We start from the raw sequence: 22759 nt of genomic DNA on the forward strand, positions 1-22759 counted from the left end.
TAAATTTATGTATCATATGACTAAGTAGATTAACAAAAAAGTAGATATACACAAGAAGAGTAAGAATTTTTTAAAAGATGCGATATTTAGTTAGTGTAAAAAACCAGATTATACACCTTGCATATCCTGAAGAAAATATTTGAAAACTGTTCAGAAATGGTAACAAGGCAGAAAATGGGCTCAAAATATTTAATTTTTAATTCTTCTCAGTATGAAAATATTTATCAAAAAGAACTGTGTCATTAAAAGGCTGAGGATACTCAGAAACAGGCATAAAGAAGTTGCAAGATTTATTTCCATGGTGTAACACGTTTGATCTGAATTCTGCAAGCATAGACCAGAACAACCACATCTCAGAAGTTTCATCCAGGAGGCCTGAATTTAGTGCTGTACATTGTGGGAGTTTTTTGGCGGTGGTTAAACTAACAAAAACTTTTCCAACTGTTTACAACTCAAGTGCAGAAAGTTATCTTGACATAAAACCATACCACTGGTCAGACAGTGAGGCCATCTAACCAATTAGTTAGACGGCCTCACTACCTGATAGTGGCCTATATTAAACGTCTAAGAAAAAAAATGCAAGCAACTAATAGATAATTATGAAATAACCTCAACATAAAGAAGATTCTTCTTCACCTTTCCTTTCCCAAGGCCTAAAACACAAAGGTTTGTTTTGTTAAATTAACTCTGTTTTGTCAGCCTTGTCATGTGTAGAAAGAATTAAGAATTTTGCGCCACTGGGTCAATACAATTCAAGACTCGAAAAAAAGGATACGGGAGCTTTGTTCTTTTGGACAGACCCTACAAGAATAAATTTCCTTGTGTTAAAGATAAAATATCCTGCTTAGCTAAGTATCCCTTCAAAGCAAGATCCCAACATTGTGGGAAGGAAAAATAGAAATACAGCAAACCTGATGGGGACAAGGCCTTGGCACTGTTGAAGAGTTGGTGCACCTCTGTAGGATAGCTGCACATAGTTTTATGTTCTATGTTGGCGAAATATGCCGGTGTTGGACATAACCGGCAGGTTTTGGTAAGGGCAAGGGGCTGCAGAGGTGAGCTGTGTGGGAGGAGGTCAGAGACTGCCCTATGCTGGTCACAGCCATTTCCAGCTGGCTCCACAATGGACAAAACTGACCCACCACATGTCAGCACTCAACCCATCAGAGGAGCACATGATACCTCTGTGAAAACAGATTTGAGAAAGGGTGGTCACTGCTATGGGGAGGATGCACAAGGGGAGATACAGGAGGAGACATGAGAGGACGCAAGGGAGGAGACAGGAGGAGGTACACCTACAGGGTGACTGCAGCCCATGGAAGAACCCTTGCTGGAGCAGAGGAAAAGAGTAAGAAACAAAGAGCGGAAAAGAAAAGGCAACAACTGTGGACTTGTCTCCTTGAATCATGTATATATGAGTATGCATTTTAGAATATTTTAGTATATGAATACGTACTTTAGTATATGAGTATGTATTTTAGAATATTTTAGAACAAAATAGAAATAGTGTAAGAGTTATTAGTAGTTAAGAAGGGATCACAGTTAGAAATAGAAACTAGCATATGAGAGTGAGAATCGTAGACAGTTAGAAATAGAAACTAGCATACGAGACTGAGAGAACTGTAGAATCTTCAAGGTAATAGATAATGCCAAAGTTAGATAAGAGGGTACGGGCACTGCATATTTTACTAACAAGCATATGTTTGTCCTAACAGAATGCAAAGCTGTAACCCTTCAAAGACCAATAACAGGAACATCCTCTTACCGGGAGAGCCATAAAGATAAAGGGACACCACAACAACCATGAAAACAACAGGAATCACAGCAACTAAGGGAAAGGTAAAGGCGGCAGGGGGAGATCACGACCACTGACCCAACTGGGGGACGAAAGGACTACCCCCCCCGCCCCTTGTAAGCATGCGCAGTGAATTAAAATCACACTGTGGCTTTAAATCGAAGTGGAGAAAATACGGACCAATGGAAGAAGAGGATGATTAGTTAGTCTGATGATTATACATTAGATAGGCGTGGTGTGTTAACTTTCATGTATAAATACTGAAAAGAATTGCAATAGGTGGGCTCGATTTGTGGAAATATTCCACCTTGCACCCTGCACAGAATAAAGCAATGTCTCCTCTCTAAATATACTCTGTGTGTTTTGGGAGTTATTTTACAGCGAGGCAACAGACTGACCCCAACCTCCTCTGCTTCCCATCACCTCACTGATGGGAATGAGCATCGTGTACAGCAAAAGCAAGGCGAGCAGGGGAGGAGAGATGTCTGGGGTTCAGCTGAGACAGGCAAAGAGGGAGGAAAGGTGTTTTCCCTAAGTTCTTGCCTGGCTGTTTGTCTTACTTGTTTCTCAATACCCAAATCAGTAATTAAAAGTGTATATAACTGGCAATAAATTAAAATTCATTGAAATTCCCCAAGACAAGATTGTTTTGCCCAAAACAGATGCCTCATGACATCAAAGAAATAAACAGAAAGAAACATACTGTACCGCATCAGGCTTGTTCAAGTCATTCAGATGAAGATCTTGGAGAAAATAATCAACTATTTTAACGCTGTTGTTCTGAGCTGCAAAATGCAGAACATTCATTCCTTCCTAAAAAAACCATGAGCAACTCTGTAAGAACAAGTTTGGGTTTTTTCCAGCATAAACACGTTTAGAGTTGGTAAAAATTTGTCATCAACAAACCTCATTCTTAGCCTTTTGATCAGCGCCTGCTTTAACTAATTTTCGCATTATATCCAGATTTCCAGTCCAAGCTGCGAGATGAATCACTGTCAGGCCATGCTTCAAATAAAATGATAAAGGCAGAAATAACCACCAAAATACTTCACGCCAAATTTCTTTAAGTCTTTTTGATTGATTCAGTGTATGAGTGGGTTCTGCTCTGCAGGCTCTTAGAAAATCAGTACTAACACCTGGCAGCGTGAGTGGGATTCATCTCACTTAAATTAAACTAAATGTCATGCATCAAGACCTAGCTAAATGTTCAGGCTGTCCCTCTTCTTGTCAGAAGGTCTGGCATCCGCAGAGAAGGGCTGATCCCATTTTAAGAGGGGGAGATTAAATACTATCTGGAAATGATTCCCTCTCTCCAGAAACCATGTAGAAAGTTAGCGCTAGGTGCAGTGGATGACATTTCAGGTGATATGTAACAACTATATTTTCATGAGTCACCATAATTTTCCAGTTAGCCCTCTTTTTAAGGTTCTCTTTTTCTTCTCTCAAATTCTCTAAGAAGTTCTTCTCTTACAGGAAAAAAACCCCTGTTGTTAACTTCTTAGAGCCAAAAGGAATACAGATAAGGAACTTCCAGCCAGTGTCTCCTGTCTTGGCCACAGATCTCTCTAACTTCCACATCTCTTCCTCAATTTGTGTGTACTGTGTCCAGGTGCAGCATCATAAATCATGGATTACAGTGCTAAGTGCTGTGTAAACACAAGACATTGGTACTCCACCATAAAAGCACCTGGTCTAAGAGATGGAGTCAGAGGAACCTAAAGGAAGCAAGAGGGATTAAGGCACTTCCTTAGCAGTTATAACCCTTCCCCAGTTTCTCCTCTGTAAATGAGGAATAAATAGCTTGACTTTCATCTCTAATGGAGAACAGGAACAGTTTTTATGCATGTTGGTATAACACTTCAGACAGCAGGATGCTTGCTGTGACAGGGAGTTCAGGAAACTACTCACAAACTATTCACTGAATAACAAAACAGTTCAGGCTGGAAGAGGCCTCTGGAGGTCACACTTCTACAGCCCTCCTGCTCAAAGCCTGTACCACTGGATGAGGTTGCTCAAGACCTTCTCCTGTCAAGTTTTGAATGGCCTAAAGATTGAGACTCCACAAACTCTCTGGAGAATCTGTTCCAGTGTTCGACTACTCTGACAGTGAATTTTTTTTCTCCTTGTACCTAACTGGGACCTCCTGCATAGCAATTTGTGCCCATTGCCTCTTGTCCTATCACTGTGCACCTCCGAGAAGAGTCTGTCTTTGTCTTCTCTATATTCTCCCCTTATGTAGCTATAAACAGCCATAAGGTCTCCCCCTTACTACTCTCCTCCCAAGGCCAAGCAGAGCCAGCTCTCTCAGCACCTCCTCATACACCATGTGCCCAAGTCCTAATCATCCTAGGGGCTCTGCACTGGACTTGCTCCAGCTTATCAATGTCCTTCCTGTATTGGGGAGCCCCAAACTGGGCACAGCAAGCAGAAATTGCAGTGGAAAACAGTTGAGGGCAATGTGAAACATACATCTGGTGTGCAGGCTACAAGAATAAATGGGCTTGGGCAAAATTTGTGACTGTGGCTCAAAAGTCTGCCCTGAAAAACTTTCCCAACTATGACCAAGGAGAAAAAGTAACTAGACCTGATAGCCTTATACAATGAGAAGACTAGCCTGGTGGATGAGGGGAGAGAAATGAATGTTTATCTCAACTTTCTTAACAGTTTTAACACTGTCCCCATGACATCCCTGTAAGACAAACCGATGAAGTACAGCTGTAGACAAACGGATACACCAAGATGTACTGAAAGCCAGCTGAACTGCCAGGCCCAACGTGTTCTGATCAGCAGCATGAAGTCCATCTGGAGACCAGTCACTAGCAATGCATGCTAGGCATTGACCCTGGGCCCAGTACTGTTTAACATCTTCATTAATGACCTGAACAATGGGGCAGAGTGCACCCGCAGCAAATTTATACATGATACTAAATTGGGAGGAGTGGCTGATGGACCAGATTGGTGTGCTGCCATCCAGAGGGACCTTGACAGGGACCTTGATAGGCTGGAGAAATGGTCTGTCAAGAACCTCATGAAATTCAAGAAGAGGAGGATGCGAAGTCCTGTACCTGGGGAGGAGCAACACCAGGCACCAGTACTGACTGGGGGCCAACTGTCTGGAAAGCAGTTTGGCAGAGAAGGACCTGGGGCTCCTGGTGGACACGAAGTTGAACATGAGCCAGCAACGTGCCCTTGCAGCACACAAGGCAAGCGGTATCCTGGGCTGCATTAGGAAGAGCACTGCCACCTGGTCAAGGGAGGTGATCCTTCCCCTCTACTCACTGGTGAGACACACCTGGAGTCCAGTCCAGTTCTGGGCTTCCCAGTATATGAGAGACATGGTCATACTGCACAGAGTCCAGCAAAGGGCCACAAAGATGATTAAGAGACATCTGACATATGACGAGAGGTTGAGAGACCTGGGACTGTTTAGCCAAAGAAGGCTGAGGTGGATCTTATCATTGTCTATAAATACCTGATGGAAGGGAGTAAAAAGGATGCAGCAAGACTCTTCTCAGTGGTGTCCAGTCACAGGGAAAGAGGCAATGGGAAAAAACTGAAGTACAGAAAGATTCACGTAAACATAACAAAAAACTTTTTAACTCTAAGGATGATCAAACACTGGAATCAATTGCCCAGAGAGGTTATGGAGTCTCCATCCTTGGAGATAATCAAAACCTGACTGGACATAGCTCTAAGCAACCTGCTTTTTGTGACCATGCTCTGAGCAGGAGGCTGGACTAGGTCATCTCCACAGGTTCCCACCTCAGCCACTCTGTGTAATTCTGTGCATGGACTGTTTGATAGGGAGGAGTCTGGAAGGACAAAAGGAGGCACAAGGGTAGCAAAAAGGTGGGTTCAGGAAACGAAAAAAAAAAAGAAATAAGGTATAAAATCAGCTGGAGAACAAAAAAGGGAAGGACCTTGTGATGTCCACAATCTTGTGATTGTGGACTCCTGCTGACAGTGGTGAAGGTGACCTGCAGACCCAAGTTCCCCCTGATATAGGCTCCCCCTGATATGGAGAGTCCAGCAGGAGAGTCCAACTGCCTTGAACTCTCCTGCTGGACTCTCCATCAGGCCCATGTCTGAAAGAGTTGGGATGGCAGGGTTCATAAGGGATAAACCGGTACCTTGAGATTAAGTGCAGAAGGACAAGCGACAGAATTGTAGCTTAGTAGTATAAGATTTCTTTGCAGTAATGTAATTGTGTATCAATGCTAATACTGATAATAAGCAATAGAATTGTAACTCAGTCACTGGAACTCGGAGTGATATAATTGTGAATTAATACTACTAATAATAGTGGTGTGTTTATTAGCCAATTAATGTGTTATTGCTTTCTTAGAGATGTGCTGCTTAATCAATAAACATCTCAACTATCTCCATGAGTTATGTCAAGCCTCCAATCTAAAGGTGGGAGCACAACATATCTGCTGCTAAGAACACTGTTGTGTGTTTTTAATCAGCTTACTTTTTGTACTGAGAAATGTTAAGAATGCTTAAGACCTTACACTTATTAATACAAAAAGTATGTCAGAAACTGAAATGGAGTAAGAAATAAAGTCATAGTATCTTCGTTCTATTTCTTATCAATTGCAAGATCAAACTGATTGCCAAAGAGTACATGAATCACTGTCAAATACAATATGTAATGTCATATGTAAGCTCTGTAAGCTAATTATGACAGAGTGTTTCCAATGGTCTTTTAACGAAGAGGATTAACAACATCTAAGAATTAATGACAGCTAATAATTAAAAGGTAATCCTTAATTAGAATGAGATTCTGAGTGCTTAATAGAGCCCCAACATGGGGAGGGTCTATATTTCCAACCTGGCTTCAATGCACCCTATCAGGGTAATTAAAGGACCCATAAAACGTTTTGAATCACCTTATCGCCTCAACAAACCTGGAGGATAGCCACTGAAAAATAATTTGCTATAAAGAATAATTTACAATAGTTACAGAATAAAATTACATTAACACTATATCCAGTGGTATTCTGTGAAAGATCCAAGGATCCAGTTCTTAACTGTTACTATAGAGAGCACTACTACTTAAAGAAAACTGTCCACTTCTTGCAGAACTACCCTATTAGCATTTATATCATAGACTAGTAATTTTAGAGTACTTCATTCAGGCAACATTTTTCAGCTTGCCAGACAAAAGGGAAATGTTGCTTATAACAGTGCAAGATTTGCTTAGGAGCTGGTAGGGTCCGGAAAGATGGCCATATTTCTTCAAAGCAGCATGTGAGGTATTCACTGCCGGGGCAGCCTGGGAGAAGATTTCAGAGCAACTCAAGCAGCACTAATGAGGAGATGGTTACCTACACTGCAAGCACATACCCAAGCCAGGAGCCACTGGTAACTGGAACCAACAGGTCTCTCTCATCTTATTTTCATTCCAACACAATGTGAAAAAAAGGCAGCTTTCTCCCTCCACCCTCCACAACCTGGAATTTGTCTTACTTATAACTTAAACACTGCTGCATATGGTGGATAAGGAGAAAGAAGCAAACAGGGGGGGAAAAAGTAAATGTTTCATCTATTTTCATTACTTAGTTCACTGGAAAACTCCTAGTCTGAATAGCCTGTTTATTAATGACATACCATACATTTGGTTTTAATATCTGAATCAAATCTTGCACTGTGGATCATCATCTGGCCCAACCAAATCAGCCATACAATGCTAATATCTTAATGTGTTGGGGGCTGCAGAGTAGCTGACAGTCTTGTATTAAGCTACTCGCATAAAAATGAAGGGAAAGGACACAAGGAGTTACTTTGTGATCTCCTAGCGATCCCCAGAGCTAGTTTTTACTTTTATTGATTGCTTTCATACAAAGTGGCCAATGATTAATACACAACTATCACAGACAGTGTATTTGCACAAGTGGCTTCAACCACCCTTGCACTCACTCAAGTATTCAACATAGCCAAAGCTCTGGGCAATGTGTTTTTCCTCTAGCAATGTTTTTTCGTATAAATATGTGCAGTCTTAAGACAAACTCAAGCATTTACAGCATGCACTTAACTTTGCAAAACAGGGAGCACAAGGCAAATACCTATTTTTACTTTTCCCCTAATATGTTCCTATACTTTGTGAATCAAAACATGTAAATCAGCTTACCTGATCTGCCATATCAAATCTAGCTTTGTGATGGAGAAGAAAATCCACCACCGATATATGACTTCTCGCAACAGCAAAATGGAGCGCGGTGCGCTTCAGCTGAAACAAGCAAAGCTTTGGTTGTCAGGTCTGTAATACAGTTCTTTTCCTTGTGCAGGTGATCAGGATTTCTGAATTCTCTGATTATTAACAAATGTATTTGTTAATATATAGACATTTGCATATTTCTCCTTCAACAGCCACGCTTGGTCTTTATCTGCATTTCTGTTCCCTTGGATAGAATGTAGGCATTGATCTTAAAGATTTATTGTAGAACCGGAACGATTTAGTTACTCTATGTAGCATCATCCCTTCACTGAAATTCACTGAAATGTCAAAGTGGGATTAAGTAATCATATACTGCCTAGAGGAGATGCATGCAGTACAAGAAGCATCCATGTTTACTATTTTATTATATGGTTTGATTTGAAAAGCTAAGCACTAGATTTACGCAATTAGACTTGCTTTTGGTATCATCCTTGCTTTTGACTATATCTCTGCAACGCATGACGAGATTCCTCACTCACTCAGTATTAGTCACCTTCCCAGACTGAGTCACTATCTATATTAATTAAAGCTTCCACCTTGCAAACAGTGAGTAATCTTACACAAGTGAATAGGCTCAACGCTTATCAGGAACACTTGATTAATTTTTCATTAAAGTAATTAATGGTGTGAATTTAAAAGGGATTGGTTAAATTGAATTAAAGTTTAGTGGAGAGAGTTTTGCTGCCAGTTAAAGTGAACATAACTGGGTTTAACATCATTCACTGAGAGTTTCCATACAAGGATATGTAAGTTATTTAACCAATTAATTTTAAAAGTCACTTTGGATTTGTTCTCTTACAATTCTATGCCGATCAGCTGATTTATCCATGTATAAGTCCAAATTTACAGCTACATGCATTAAAAACATAAAAAGGTGGGATTTATGATGTGCATTTATACCAGAAAAAGCCTCCTGCACATAAATAGTTCTCTCAACAAAACTCACCTTTTGGCAACCTTGCTTATTTGGCTTGGGAGTACAGGGGCAGGAATGATCAACATGAACAAGAGAATGGTTTTGCCAGTATAAGCTATGTCCCCACTAGGAGAATCAATCAATGCACAACACCCACATAGCTATGCTAGTAAATCTCTCATACTATAGGTCTGATTTAAGGATGACAGAGTAAAGATTCAAACTACTGGACTGGAAAAGTTAGTTTGATTTCTTGAATTCTGGAAAGCAATAAGGAAGCAAGAACTATTTTTAAGTTACTTTTTAGAGTACTATGCAATTGATGGGAACACTCTCATTGTTCAAGAGAAGTTTACTCAAAATAAATTTTTGCCTCCCTCTCTTTTTCAAAAACAAACCAAGGAATGCACCTGTACTATCTCCTCAACTCCGCAGCGGGGAAAAATGCATGTGGACATGGGAAGCAAGTTTTTTCAGAACCCGTGATTAAGCAACATTGGACATTCATGGGCAGATTATTTATACGTAGCCACTGAGGGCAAACTGTTCTCCACAACTCCCAGATTAATATCACAATGGCTCCATTGCTGTTGAACTACCTTGCATGTGGAACACAGCACTATATTTTGTTGCTGTGAAGTATACATCCTCAGATTTTAGGTCTACAGTTGATGTCAGCATAAGAAATGCATTTTCATCTATCTAGTGTAAATCTGAACTCTGATCTCAGCCTTCAGCCACGGTTCCATACAAACTGAATGGTAACACTTCACACTTGAAATTTGTAATGCCAGCAGCATAAATTCATTCTCAAAGTGACTGTTAGGTTAAGTCCTCCTGCTCTGAAAGATGGGGAACTTGAGAAATTAGTCACCCAAGAACACAGAGTTAAATATTAAGAGCATGGACCACAATTCAGAAGTCCTTAGCTCCCAATGTGATGCACAGGCTAGTGGTTGAATGCAAAGACATGTGAGTTATGCTGCACAAATCTTACTGTCCATACTGGATGTGTGAAACGTTTCTTCATCAGGTCCTAGAAGGGACTCCCGCGGCCTTACTACCTTGCAGTTGACAGGGCTAGCATGCTAGGATTCCACCATGCAACTCCAAGGAGTCACATTTCAGATCAGTGATCTGTCAGATGCTTCATACTCACAGTATCTACAGCATTTATATTAACATTCTTTTTAAACAGCTTTTCCATGGTTTCCAAATTGTTCATTTTAGCAGCATATTGAAATTCTCTCTCATCTGGCAATACTGTGGAAAAATATGATGAAAAACTTGTATTACTAAAAAAATAGTCATAACCAACTTAAGGGATGATGATACTGTTCTTACCTTCTGTTATTTGTCTTGATTTCATATGTTACAAGAATCATTTGCTTCTCATCACAGAAGTGTGCCAGGATTACATTTTTCTCCTCTAGAGACACTTGGCTGATGTTTCTAGTTTCAACTTTTAAGTGCAAATAGAGGTAGACTTTTCACAGTATGGATTACCATTATTTGCACTGCTCACAGGAACAAGAGTTCATTTATGAAGCTCTTGCCACCTAAATGGGTCCCAAAGCATTTTATAGGCATAGCAGTGAACAGTACAAACTGCAGAATTTACTTCCTATTATTGAAAAATTTGCTGTTTTAAAACAGAACACACCCCCAAAATACATAAAAATGTATAGCAGTAACCAAATGGTATGACCGAACTAAAAAAAAAAAACAAAAAAACCCAGGAGTTTTACAGGGGAAAAAAAAAAGGTGCGTACTTGAACTCAAAATTTGGCCACAATGTGGAATTTACTATTAAAGTGGGACCTTCCCTTAATGTCTCAACCTCAAAATGAACATCTGTTTGGTCAACCAAAGTAGCTGCAGCATGCATTTAGACACCTAATATTCAGTAACTTTGCAAAATAAAATTCCAGTGTCTGATAACTGGTTTAGCCAACTTAGAGGGCAGAGTATTTCTAATGTTTCTAACTTAAAATTTAATTAATCACTCAGAAGAAATTAGTATAGCAGTTAAATCAGTTGCAAAAATGTTAGTAGATATTTTTAATTTCCCAGCATATCACACTTAAAATGTTAGTTACTTACTTAGATATCTTCTGTCTAGAATATTTTGGCCTGAAAGCCACTTGTCCAATGGTATCACCAAAGAGGACAGCATTCTCTGTTGAACTAGAAACAGCACCAATTATCTGTTCCTTAGAGGCCTCTCATGCAGGTTCATCCTACTGCATTACGCCTAAGTTCATTAACGCCTAATGAGAATACAGCTTGAGGCAGTATGACTGCAGAGCACAGCAAGGAAAATCAGTATGGCATTCACTTAATTGCATTTTACATGTTACCCATTATTATAATCTCAGTGGGAATAATCACAGTTGTACTGTGGAAAAAGAGCTAGAAATTAAACTGGACACTTGCAAAGCTGTTTCCAGTTTTCCTATGATATTATCCAAGCACCCCAAACAACAGAGTTTTTTCCCAAAATTCTCTGGAAATCACAGAATATTACTTGCTTGTTTTACAACATGGGGGCACAGCCAAAAAAACAAAAAAAAAGCAGCTGCAAATAAAAATGCATCCCTGGCATCTGTGACAAGGAGCGTGGCTGACAACAAAATCAGCATCACAAACAGGGATCTTTGCACAATAAATGCCTCACCCATAGTTTTCATAGTCTACATCCTAAAGAAGTACCCAGCAGAGCTTTCCACTACCTTGATTTCAAACACGGGTAAACCATGGCCGCAGGGTATCTTGCTCAAGGCAAATTTATGGTAAACTTGATAACAAAACGTAGGGCACCCATTAGCTGCAATTAGTTATAATTAGGCCACATTCTTTCCTACTGACTGCTGATGAACACTCACACGTGTATGTTACATGAGGATGCAAAGATAAATGTTGTTGCATCTCAGGACATTCAGGAACAATCCCAACAGTTTACTCACACTGCCTTCAAGAAACAAGAGAAAATGATGTTTACTGTATCTGTATGGGAAATGACAGTTTTGTTGTAGTTCTGACAAAGAATTAATGGCTGATCTTTTCTCTCCTGTCCAGAATTCATTAAGTGGCTGTATGCTGTTAAAAAAAAAGACCTTTTGCTCTGGGCATGATGTTTCTTAATAATCTCTCTCTCTTAATAGCTCTTAATTCAGGAGTTAAGAACAGTGGCAATCCAGACACACCATGGCACTGACTTGCCGCACAATCTTTTGCTGCTTTTGCAAAATGATTTTTTCATGCATGAAATTACAGGAGCATAGAGACTGTCAGACTACAAATTTGTGGAAGCTTTCTATCCAAGCTGGGATCTCCAGGATTTGGCACTCCTTGCATTATTAGCAATCACTCTATTTTCAAGTAACAGCAGCAATCAATTATCTATTTGTGGCTGTCAATCTTTTTGGGGGGTTGTTTTCTTTGGCTTCATACAAGATGTCTGGCTGATTGCCCTACAGGTTATATCATAACTATATCATTATATTTGTAACTATAAAACAGTTATATTCAATTTTTCTTTTGAGCTAACTAAAAGTAGTAATTTTATCAGTTGATTTCCTTTGCAGAGAGCCCTGTCTGCGGTGTATTGAACATCCTAACATTTCTCCTCTCCTTGGAAGGGTGAGGAAGTAACAAGATGCAGAAAAGTAAATAGCTTTGTTGACCTGAGAACAGAAAGCCTTCCTCAACAGAAACCTCAAGCCTTGAGGTACCTTCAATTTTTCTTTCCTCATATTTATGTCTTATTTTAGTGGCCTCAATCTGTCTTTCAGTAATACCACAAATAAGGATGACTTCCAACAAAGTAAAAAAGTGCACCAGAGATTTCAGTACACGGGGAAAATGGAAATCTTTCCATGCCCTCCCCGTCCCCTCCTTTTTAGTTTCCTGTTGTGGTATCCACAAGATGAAATCTGTCATTGTCTCAAAAAGCACATGGAAAAAACTCAGCAATTTGAATTGGCTGAAGAGTTCCAAGGAGGTAAAATACAAAATTAATAACAATATTCAGATTCAAATGACAACAAAAATATTTTTACTCTATTATTTCTAAAAATTAATTCATATATTTAATGGTTTGTTACCATTTTCAACATTTTCTCTATGTTTTCTTGTTTGTTACCAGAAATAAAATGACTGGGGCAAAGCAGGTATTTTGTTAAGCCACGAGAATCTTTTTCTAAAATAGTCACTTTCCAATTCAAAGAAGTCATGGGAAAAACTACCTATTGAGTCCAACAGTGATATTTTATTCATTTATTTTCTTTATCTGCCCTGTTTGCCAGCCTGGAAGCAGGAAGCACAGCCCCAGAGCACGGCTCGTCACAGGGCTGTCACGCTGCAATCACAGGACAGGGCCACGGCAGGGTTTAACAATTACCGCTCAGTTTCCACAAATAACCTGTTTTCACTAATTGCAGCCCATGCCAGAGCAGGCTGTTCTTTCACAAAACGGTTTGTGGGATGAAAGCTGGAGACCCCATCACTGGGAGTCGTCCAAGGAGGCCAGAAGGTCCTCCGATTTCTGTGTGCCCCCCAAAACGGGGTCCCGGATTGGTTGTGAGACTGTTGGCAGGTGCTCAGCCCCAGGGATGTGGCTAATGCCAGCCAACCCCCTCGGACAGCTTCAGGGGTGAAGTTAAAGCCAGGCGCTGGGCAGCTGCAGGACCTGTCCCTTGGGAGGCGGACATGCCAAACCCCAGCTCCCGATCTCACATCCACGCGTCCTCACTGATGCCTCTTACTACGTATAAAGCAGCTCATGTTTAACCTCCTCCTTTTCGCCCCCACCGCTCATTTTGTTCTGTGGTCGAGGCAAAAAGCTGGTTCGGGTGGACCCCACCGTCCCGGCAGCCCTGACAGGGCCTGGTGCGCTGCCCGCAGCGAGGGGCCCAAGGCCGGCGCTGCCCGCTGGGTTGCCTCGCGTCTGACCCCCGCCCACTCACGGCCATCGTGGCTGAGTGCCGCGGCTCCCTGCGTGGCATCCTCCCTGGCGCGGAGCAGCCGGCTCAGCCCCTTCATCGCTGTCCTCGGCTCCTCTTCCTCCTCACCCGAGGGAAGGGGCCCCCGGCCGGGCGCCGAGGGAGGTGCCCCGCGCTGGCCCCGACTAACCGGTTCCCGGGGCTGTGAGTTGACTGAAGCACACCCAGCCAGGCCCTGGCTGGCAGCGCCCGCCCGGCACGCCTGCAGCAGCACCCCGGCGCTTGGCCCCATCCTCCGGAGAGGGAGAGGTGCAGAGCAGCTAAAACAAACTCGTTTTAAAACAAAGGAGTTTGTTTAAAAAGAAGCAGGAAATAACCACACAGGAGTTCTTGATACGGGGTAGGCACCAAACAGGGTCATCCTTGCACAATCTCCCCCCAGGTCTTCTCTAGCAGCTAGCCCTACGTGCAAATAGCAATTTGCACCTACAAATGCACACACAAGACAAAAAGGTAGACCTCTCTGCTCCTGAAGCGCTTCCCAAATCGCCACACAAACAAGAGGCACTTTTGAAAAGCAGTGCCACAAGCACACGCATACAGACACACAGAGGCATCACACCTTGCATGGGACCCCCCAAGCCGGGTGGCTTTGTCCCTAATTGCAGGGTAGTCGTGGAGCTCTCTCTGCAGGCTGAAAGCCATTTCGGGGGGAAATCCCTCTTGGGAGTTATTCCCACTGCTGTCAACCAGTGTTCGCTGGACTGGAGAGGGTGACTGTCCCTGCACCCCTGCAAGCCTGACACAGCCTTTGGATGCGAGCGACTGAGGTGCTTCTGCCGTAAATTTGGGCAGAAATATGCACGTGCAGTAGCAGTATTGATCCAATCACAAGTTTCTTCATTTTCAGGTAGACAGTACTTTAATTTGCTTTTGTCTAAGTCCAGTCAAAATCAATACACACATCCCCAAAGGTTCAGCTGTTGTGAACTGACATATTGAGATCCATCTAATCTACCTGTTTCTCAATTTATCTTGAAGTCCACTGTTACTTTGGTCTGCTTAAGCCAGCATTGATATTTCATTTCACATAGACAATGATTTTTCCGAGACAGGGCATAAAAATTGTTTAAAGTGACTAGGTTAAATTTTACTTTAAAACAGCCTTTGGTATTGCTAACATTTCAGAATAAATATTGGAAAAGTAGCTCTGAGAATGCAGGACTATCAGTATTGAGCCTTTCCTTCACTATAATTTTTATTTGTAATTAAATTACACAGTTGTCTTAACTTCCAAGATTATTAACACCATACATGTCCATGGTAAAATTAATCTTACTCAAAAGAGTTTATAAATTGAGCAAATTTGGATACAAAACTATTTGCTCAGATTCTGCTTATCATACATGAAGAGATTTCACAGTTCTTTTCTCCCTTAAACATTTTTGATACAGTCAGGCTGTGATGTACAAGAACCTTTACACTTGATACACCTCGGTCTGGTAAGACAGTTTAATCAACTGTAATTCCAGTGGATGAATGTTACTCAGCTGAAAAAAAGCTGTGAAAATAAACCCAAAGTGAGAAGAACAAGTAACTGATTTAGCCGTAGCTGAATCACAGCGGTTTCACTTTTACTTGCTTCCTGTGAGTCAAATGTTTCAGCAAAACTTCTTAAGAGGAAGAGTTTTATTTCTGTATGGTGACTGGGCTAGTAATACAGAACCACTCTTTGCAACAGTAATGCTCCTTTTTGAAATGAGACACAACTGTGGAATTATTAGGTTTGCCTACAAAACTGGCACCAAAGGAGGAATAGATTTGCAGCCTCATACAAAGCATGAGTTATAGTGTGAATCTTTAAACCAGGATCATAATTTTACATACAGTCTGGGAACACCAGCTGCTGTTTCCAATTCTAATTACTACCATACAATACTATTTCATAGCGTATGCCTTGTCTCTAACTTTGTCAGTACAACTATACTTCATGTGCTCAAACTTCACAAATAGCAAGTTTACCACATTCTCTAACCACTTCCCACAACCTTGACTGTATGACATGGCCCCAGCAACCTGCAGGAAAGACTGATGCAGAAACTAACAGAGATGCAGAACCCAGAACAAAGTGCAGAGCAAGGGAGTACTGGAACATCTTCTTCACTTGCCTTCAAAAAGCTCTCTCTCTGCCAGGAACTCGGAGCATTTTTTAAATATTTAAAATAACAGTAGTAATAAATACATAAACAAGTAGAACCAATATAAAGAAAAAATGCAAGGTAAGACAAAAGCATGCTGAATAGTGCATAAAGAAGAAAGAGGAACAAGTGAAAATTATGTCCTGTAAAAGAAGGTGAGATTTGAAGATAAAGTCAAGGTAGCGAGTATTATGTTTTTATTAAACTGTATCAATCTGTATTAAACTGTGTACTTTTATTGAAAGTATGACACGCCACAGGATTCTGAATCCCGTGGTGCATGAATTGTTAGCCTGTGCAACTGTGCACCTTACAGTCTCCTCCCTTCATCCCTCATGGTTACAGCTACCTGTTGCCACTCGCCTTTGCTTATGAGTAGTAGAACAATGAAATGGAGAGGCCCAGTCTCAACAGGTGCTCACATATACAAACGGCAACCAGAAAAGACACGACAGAGATCCCCAGAACACCAGCTGGACAACAAACTCAGGCACCCGCAGGCTGCTCCCTAAAGTTCGCTTGCAGGCAGTATGATTCTTGATGGCTCCAACCTTCTGCTTGGATCTGCATACTACAATGTGAGAGAGACAGGGATGTGATAAGCCATCCCCAAAATAACCCCCAACATGGATCAAGCTACCAGGCAAAGCAATTCAAGCCCAACCTCTGCCCTGCTGATGTTCCTGCCTGTTACTGACACTTCAAAGTGGAACTTCAGCAACTCTGAGAACAAAACAGCATAAGCCAAAGTATTTATCTATTCCCAACAAGAAAGTTTCTAGAAATAAAGATTTTGAGACACCCAGGCCAGACAACTAATCAACAAAATTGGTCACCGTGATATCCAACCACAGTAAGACATTCTGTAGGCAAGGTATTTCAAAACTCAGAAGTAAATGAAGATATTACTATAGATAGCTACAAACAGACTCAATAGGAAAATGCTATTATACGGCCTAAGCTTTTGGGTATTGAGGATTTACAAGATAAACTCAAGCAAGTTTTGTTCTTAGGGGGGCATCTCTCTGGCTGTCCCACTTCCGCCAAGCATCGTCCTTACAGATAAATGCTTTGTGGTCATGCGTATGCTATCTGCATTCCTTTCTTCAGAAGTGGTGGAGAGAAGAACATTAAGATCACAGAAATGTCATCCTTTTTCTCTATCATTCATAACTAAAAGAGGAATTCAAGACAAAGTATATATATTTACCTTAAATAAGAAAGATACTTAGACCACACAAAAATTCTCATCCGCTGCCAACCTAGATCATTCACGTGCTTCAGAACTGTGGATATAGTAAGTGTGCAATGGCTCACACACAGGAAAGAGTTTATACATTAAGTTAAACACAGTTATAAAGAAATTTCCAGATGCTAATGAAAACAGATTTTAAGTTAAGGTCAATTATATAACACATACACACTCTGAGAAAAATGCAAAACAAAAACATTGCTTACACAGTCTTCTCCACATGAACTGAGACGAAAAATCATATCACAGAAGTTTATGACAATACTCAATCGTGTACTGAAGGCCTCCTTCAGATAAAGACAGTAATAAATGTGGTATAAGAAACTATAAGGAATTAAAAAAAAAAAAAGGCTTCTGTTTTGCACTGCAGTAAATAATTTACATGGAAAACATTAAAAGTCATCTCACCGAGCACTTTCTGTAAACACACAGAATCACCTTTCCAAAAGGCGTATTTTTACACACATCTCAAAAGACAGACATTTCTGGCTTTAGAATCATACTGTGAATTTTATTTCCACATTACCTCTAACATACTCCACAACTTTAACTTCATGACACTCAGATAACTCTATGACCCTTTTTTTTTTTAAACAGATGGTAAGACAACTTCTGAGGCTAAGCCAAACTAACTTCATTTGTTCAAGCACTTGCAGTAGTTTACTTTTTGCTAAGTAATGCATATGTAAAAATACACATTTTAAAGAAATACACACAATGACAAGGCAATACTTAGATTCTACACTTTATTGAATCGGATAGATACAAACTAATAAAGTGACAGGTGTTCACTTTCTAAACAGCAATGGTAGCTTAAGTCATTGTTTCCTCAGTCGCTTTTATGTCTTTCCTACCAAAAGTTTACAGCTCCCACCCCTGTCAGCAGAACAGCTCATGCTGAATGCTCACTGACCTGGTTTAGAAAAAGCCAATTGAGTCAGCTTACATAGTCTGAACTAGTCCAGCTGATTTGGTCCAAAGCAGATAAGGGAACACTGACATGAATTCAAATGACAGAGCTGTGGGTACAGTGGCATCTAGCAAACAAACAGATGAGCAGGTAGAGATAGTGAAATCATTCCAGCAAGTCTGGAAACAAAAAAGCACGTTCTGGACTTCTAGGCGTCTAAAACATACCAGGTACACATCTGTTTGTTTAAAAAACAAGCAAACCCCAAAGTGCTTCCAATACAGTTAAACAACAAAACAGATGCTTCTATAGTAGCCACTTCTTTTAAAGATTTTGCAATTAAAAAGCAGTTTATATTTCATACAGGGTTTGACATTGTTTGTACAACTTATAAGAAATATGCTGTCATCATAAATTATTTGCCTGATAAATATTTAATTATAATAAAATGTCTAGATTCAAGCAATTTGGTGTGAACATAAAAAATCTAAACAGAGTATTTTAAATATTTCCACTTTACAACCTCCTCCTTCCACAGATGCACTCATAAAATATCGTTTATTCAGAAATACAAAATAATTTTAAAGCAATAGATAGGTAAACAGTAAGAGGTTCAGCATCTTGCATATTTGCACATCATTTATGTTATTATTTCAACATGAGACCTTTTATTTAGACTAAGTTTAGTGCTACTGACTGGTAAAAATTTCACAATTGTGAAGAAAATTGAAGTTCTCAGTCTCTTTGGGAAGGCCAAAGATCAAACACCATTTGTCTGACTAACCTGGAGAAATTCTTCTCTCATCAACAGGTTTATTAACATCTTTTAAATCAGTGAAGTCATCCTGTATCTCATCACAATGGTCCATCAACTCTTACTTGAAGAAATTTTCAGTGACAACAATGAAAGCTTGACTGTACTCTAAATTCTTTCTCTTTTCCTTTGAAACTGCAAGACCAATCAATTTCCACTAAGAAGACAGACGTTCATAAGCTGAAATCAAGTAACTCAGCTCTTCTTTGTTATCACAGAGCTAATATCACAATTAAATTTGGTGTTGAATTGTCCAAGGAAGTGTCAGCCTGAGCTACTATGGCTACAACAGCCACTACAACCAACAGAGGAGATGGCAGGTCAGGTGTGGGAAGAGGGCTCTCACTAAGCACAGCGTGGCACCCTAGCTAATGATTCTTGCTTTCTAAGAAGCTTGCCCTACAGGCTTGCTCCATGGCAGCTCTAATCTCCCTGTTCTGTTTGTTGAACAGCAGAGAGAATTCATGATACTGCTCGTGACTCTAACAAAGTTCCACATGTTCAATATAAAAAAAGTCAAAGTGCTAGCAAATTTTGATTCTTGGAAACAACTGGGAAAAAAAGTATTATTCTAAACAAAACAAAACAAAAAAAAAAGGAAAGAAAGAATTACCTCAGTTGTACCTCTTCTTCTACCCCAAACAACATGTTCTTTTTACACAGGCATGCAATGGCTCCAAAGTGACAGTCACCTGAATCCAGCCTGCCACCAATGCTAAATAAATTTGCAGTCATAAAACACTATGAAATACTTCATATAGAATATGTTGCTACACAGTCATTTAAAAAACATTTCAATTGTATGTTTGGAATTGCTCAACTTGGCCTTTTTTGATACTGACTGTGAAGTTGTTAGTCCAGACCTAAAGTTAAAGAAAGAAAACAAAAACACCAGTAAGAGGTTAAAATACACAATGCATACCTACACAACTTTTACAACAATTAATATTTTTCTAAAGTTTATTATTATTTTTAAATGAGTTGTGTACTCAAGTTTCCAGAAAACCCTTACCTTTTTGTTCCTTGGGATGGATTTGTGCATTGCTGTCCTCTGCTTAAACCTCCTGAAAAGTAATTGGAAACAACAAAAATTAATTACTTCAATAAAGAAAGAATGCTTCAGAAGTTGCATACATGGCAGAACTTTTAAAAGAACAATTTTGGGTAAAGCTTTTCTTTTCTTTCCCTTTTTTTTTTTTTTTTTAAACATAACCAAATTTAATCTGTCTCAAGAGGCAGATAACATTTTATTATCTGCAGTTTGAGTACTGTAGTCTATACCAGCATTTTTAAAAGAGAAAAACAAAAAGCTTTTAGTTTATTGAATTTTGAGGGATTAATTTGAACCTTGTTGTAGTTTTCAGTAATATTTCAACATAACATAGTTGATTTTCAAGGTTGTTGTTGAAAACTATATTTTAAATTTTTTCATCCTGCAGGGGGGGGAAAGAATCTTTGCCAACAGTATGTTTTTCATTTAAAACAAAGCTTGTTTGCCACGTAATAACAATACAGCTTCTAACATTTTCTGTGTAGAAGATTGATATTGTAAGTCTTAATTGTGTTCTGATAATTATAACACACTAGCATTTTAATTTCCTCTTCTAAAGCTCCCAAGTTAGATTACGGACAAGGTACTTTAAGCACATACTTAACTACCTCCGCATGTCCTCTAATCTGGCCAAAGATTAACTCTTCATCAAAACGAGAAACTACTTGAGTAAATATGCTATTGGTTTGACATGTTACAGGTGCAGTTATGTGATAAATTTTATTAGATGAAAAACAGGCTTGCAAGTTCCTGTCTTTATGCTTTGTTCGCCACCTCTCTGGTTTTGCCAGCACATTACATAATGGAACTTTTCTGCCAACTGAATCTCTGAAACAATCCAGGTTGAAGATGTTTTCATTGATTTTTCACTTAAATCTCAGTGGCCTTACAAATACCTTTCTGAACATGGCTGGGGAGTAGCAAACAGGCAATTTACAGACGTGGCCAGTAATTCCTATGTCACCATTGTGGCAAATGAGAATGCACTGTGTTAACTACCATCACATTCATCAATCTAGTTTGTCATAAAAACAGATTTGGTATTTTTTAAATAAAAATGTTCACTCTTACACAGGACTTACTCAAATGAACTTGTTGCAAAAATCTCAGAGCCCTGAAAAGTTCAAAGTATACCATTACCAAATTATTTTAATTGTACAAGTGGATCATTTGAATAATAAAATATAACCCAATGCACATACTCACCAACTCTGTTTGAGTTTTCCATATTATAAGCCTTAGTAGGAAAATCTTTTTTTTCTGTCAGCTCCCGGATAAGGCCTTTATTTAAGCAGACATCCATATGTCTGTTAAATGACACAAGACTGGTGGTTTTCTGTTCTGAATTACAAACTGGACAAACAAGAACACTGTCTTCTTTGGCTTCAAAGAAACAGGATGAACTAGTTTCTTCTGTATGTTCAGTCTTTTCAAGCTGGTCTTCATTGTCTTGTGAAATTCTTTTGGGGAAGAGACACTGTTTCATACACACATTTCTAGCAATATCACTGAGATTGCTAGGCTGTTTTTCTCTGTCACGTTTATCAGATATTATCTGAGTGAATGTTTCTGTGCTGTTGCTAGTAAAGTTGTCAGATGTACTTGCAGACTGGTCTGTTCTTGCTAATTGATCTGTTTTATTTTTTTGAAATTCATGAACATTTTCATTTTCAAATTGTGGAAGACAGTTAAGTGTCTTTTCTCTGGAACTGTCATTCTTGGATATTTCCACCGTATCTTTAACAAGAGTCCCATTGAGGCACTCATCAATATGCCTATTAAGCTCTTCCAAACTATTGCTGCTTTGCTGCTCAAAGCACACAGGGCAGGTGAAGATCTTACACACATTAGAATTCTGTAAGTCTGTGACTTTCTTTGTGTCTTCCACAAAATTTGCTGATGTTTTCCCATCATGAAAGAGCTGCTTACCTACAGTTTCATTTGGAGAAAGACTGTCACTCTTTAGTTGCCTTGCAGCTCGCTTTTTATCAAAAAAACTCCCTCTGGGAGATGCTTCTGAGTTTTTTGTGAAATATTCTTGGTTGGACTTCCCTGGCTGAAGCCTAGGAAAACCAATTTCTTTTCCTGATTTTAAGAAACTTGTAATGCTTTTTTGTTGGTACTTCTTCTCTTCTTCACTTAGAAATCCTGATACTCGTACACCTAATGATGAAAAACAAACTTATACCAATTTTATGAAAACTTGATATTAATTCTTAATTAACACTTTCTGAGGTATACATCCACTCAAATAAATGTGCATTTTCTCTCTAAACAGAGGCTATACTACCTGCAAATGCTGACAATGGATCACAAGGTCCATACAACTTTATCCAACCCGAACACTTGCTCAGCCATCTTATTAATTTCAATACACATGAAGTTTTAACTGATTGCACCATAACATGAGGCTATAAACTTAATACAGTTATACAGAATTCAGTCTGAAAGAGGGTTTTGCATGAAGTTTCCCCACCAAAATATTTTTTTCTTCAGCGCATTCTAATACCATAGACAAATAAGTTTTATATATCACTGAATGGTTCAAACAGAATGTATAAGCACCTGAAACACACAGGTCTTAGAATCAAAACACAGAGTTTACTTTTGACAGAAATTTTCAAATTTCTTGCAGAACATAGCATCTCCAAATCTATAAGCAC

General features: G+C 39.6%; 2 protein-coding genes across 12 annotated transcripts in view; both read right to left on the reverse strand.

Annotated features, from left to right (window-relative positions):
- ANKDD1B (ankyrin repeat and death domain containing 1B) overlaps positions 1-13971 on the reverse strand; it is a 30856-nt gene extending 16885 nt beyond the window's left edge. Inside the window, exons 1-5 of the mRNA XM_072859806.1 lie at positions 13896-13971; positions 10088-10191; positions 7926-8024; positions 2702-2800; positions 2504-2608 (exon numbers count right to left, since the gene is read on the reverse strand). Coding sequence (XP_072715907.1) covers positions 2504-2608; positions 2702-2800; positions 7926-8024; positions 10088-10191; positions 13896-13971 — 483 coding nt within the window. The remainder of the gene's footprint in view (positions 1-2503; positions 2609-2701; positions 2801-7925; positions 8025-10087; positions 10192-13895) is intronic.
- Positions 13972-18058: 4087 nt separating this feature from the next.
- Positions 18059-22759, reverse strand: part of POLK (DNA polymerase kappa) — a 35328-nt gene continuing 30627 nt past the window's right edge. For 10 of the 11 annotated variants that reach the window (XM_072859757.1, XM_072859756.1, XM_072859748.1 and 7 more), the window contains 3 exons: positions 21303-22259; positions 20058-20109; positions 18059-19908 (listed from right to left, as the gene is read on the reverse strand). In XM_072859757.1, the coding sequence (XP_072715858.1) occupies positions 19824-19908; positions 20058-20109; positions 21303-22259 (1094 nt within the window). In that variant the 3' untranslated portion in view covers positions 18059-19823. Of the gene's footprint in view, positions 19909-20057; positions 20110-21178; positions 21211-21302; positions 22260-22759 lie in introns of all 11 variants that reach the window. The other variant, XR_012042191.1, reaches the window with a different exon arrangement.

This window comes from Ciconia boyciana, chromosome 4 (genome assembly GCF_034638445.1).
Source record: "Ciconia boyciana chromosome 4, ASM3463844v1, whole genome shotgun sequence".
Taxonomy (NCBI): Eukaryota; Metazoa; Chordata; class Aves; order Ciconiiformes; family Ciconiidae; genus Ciconia; species Ciconia boyciana.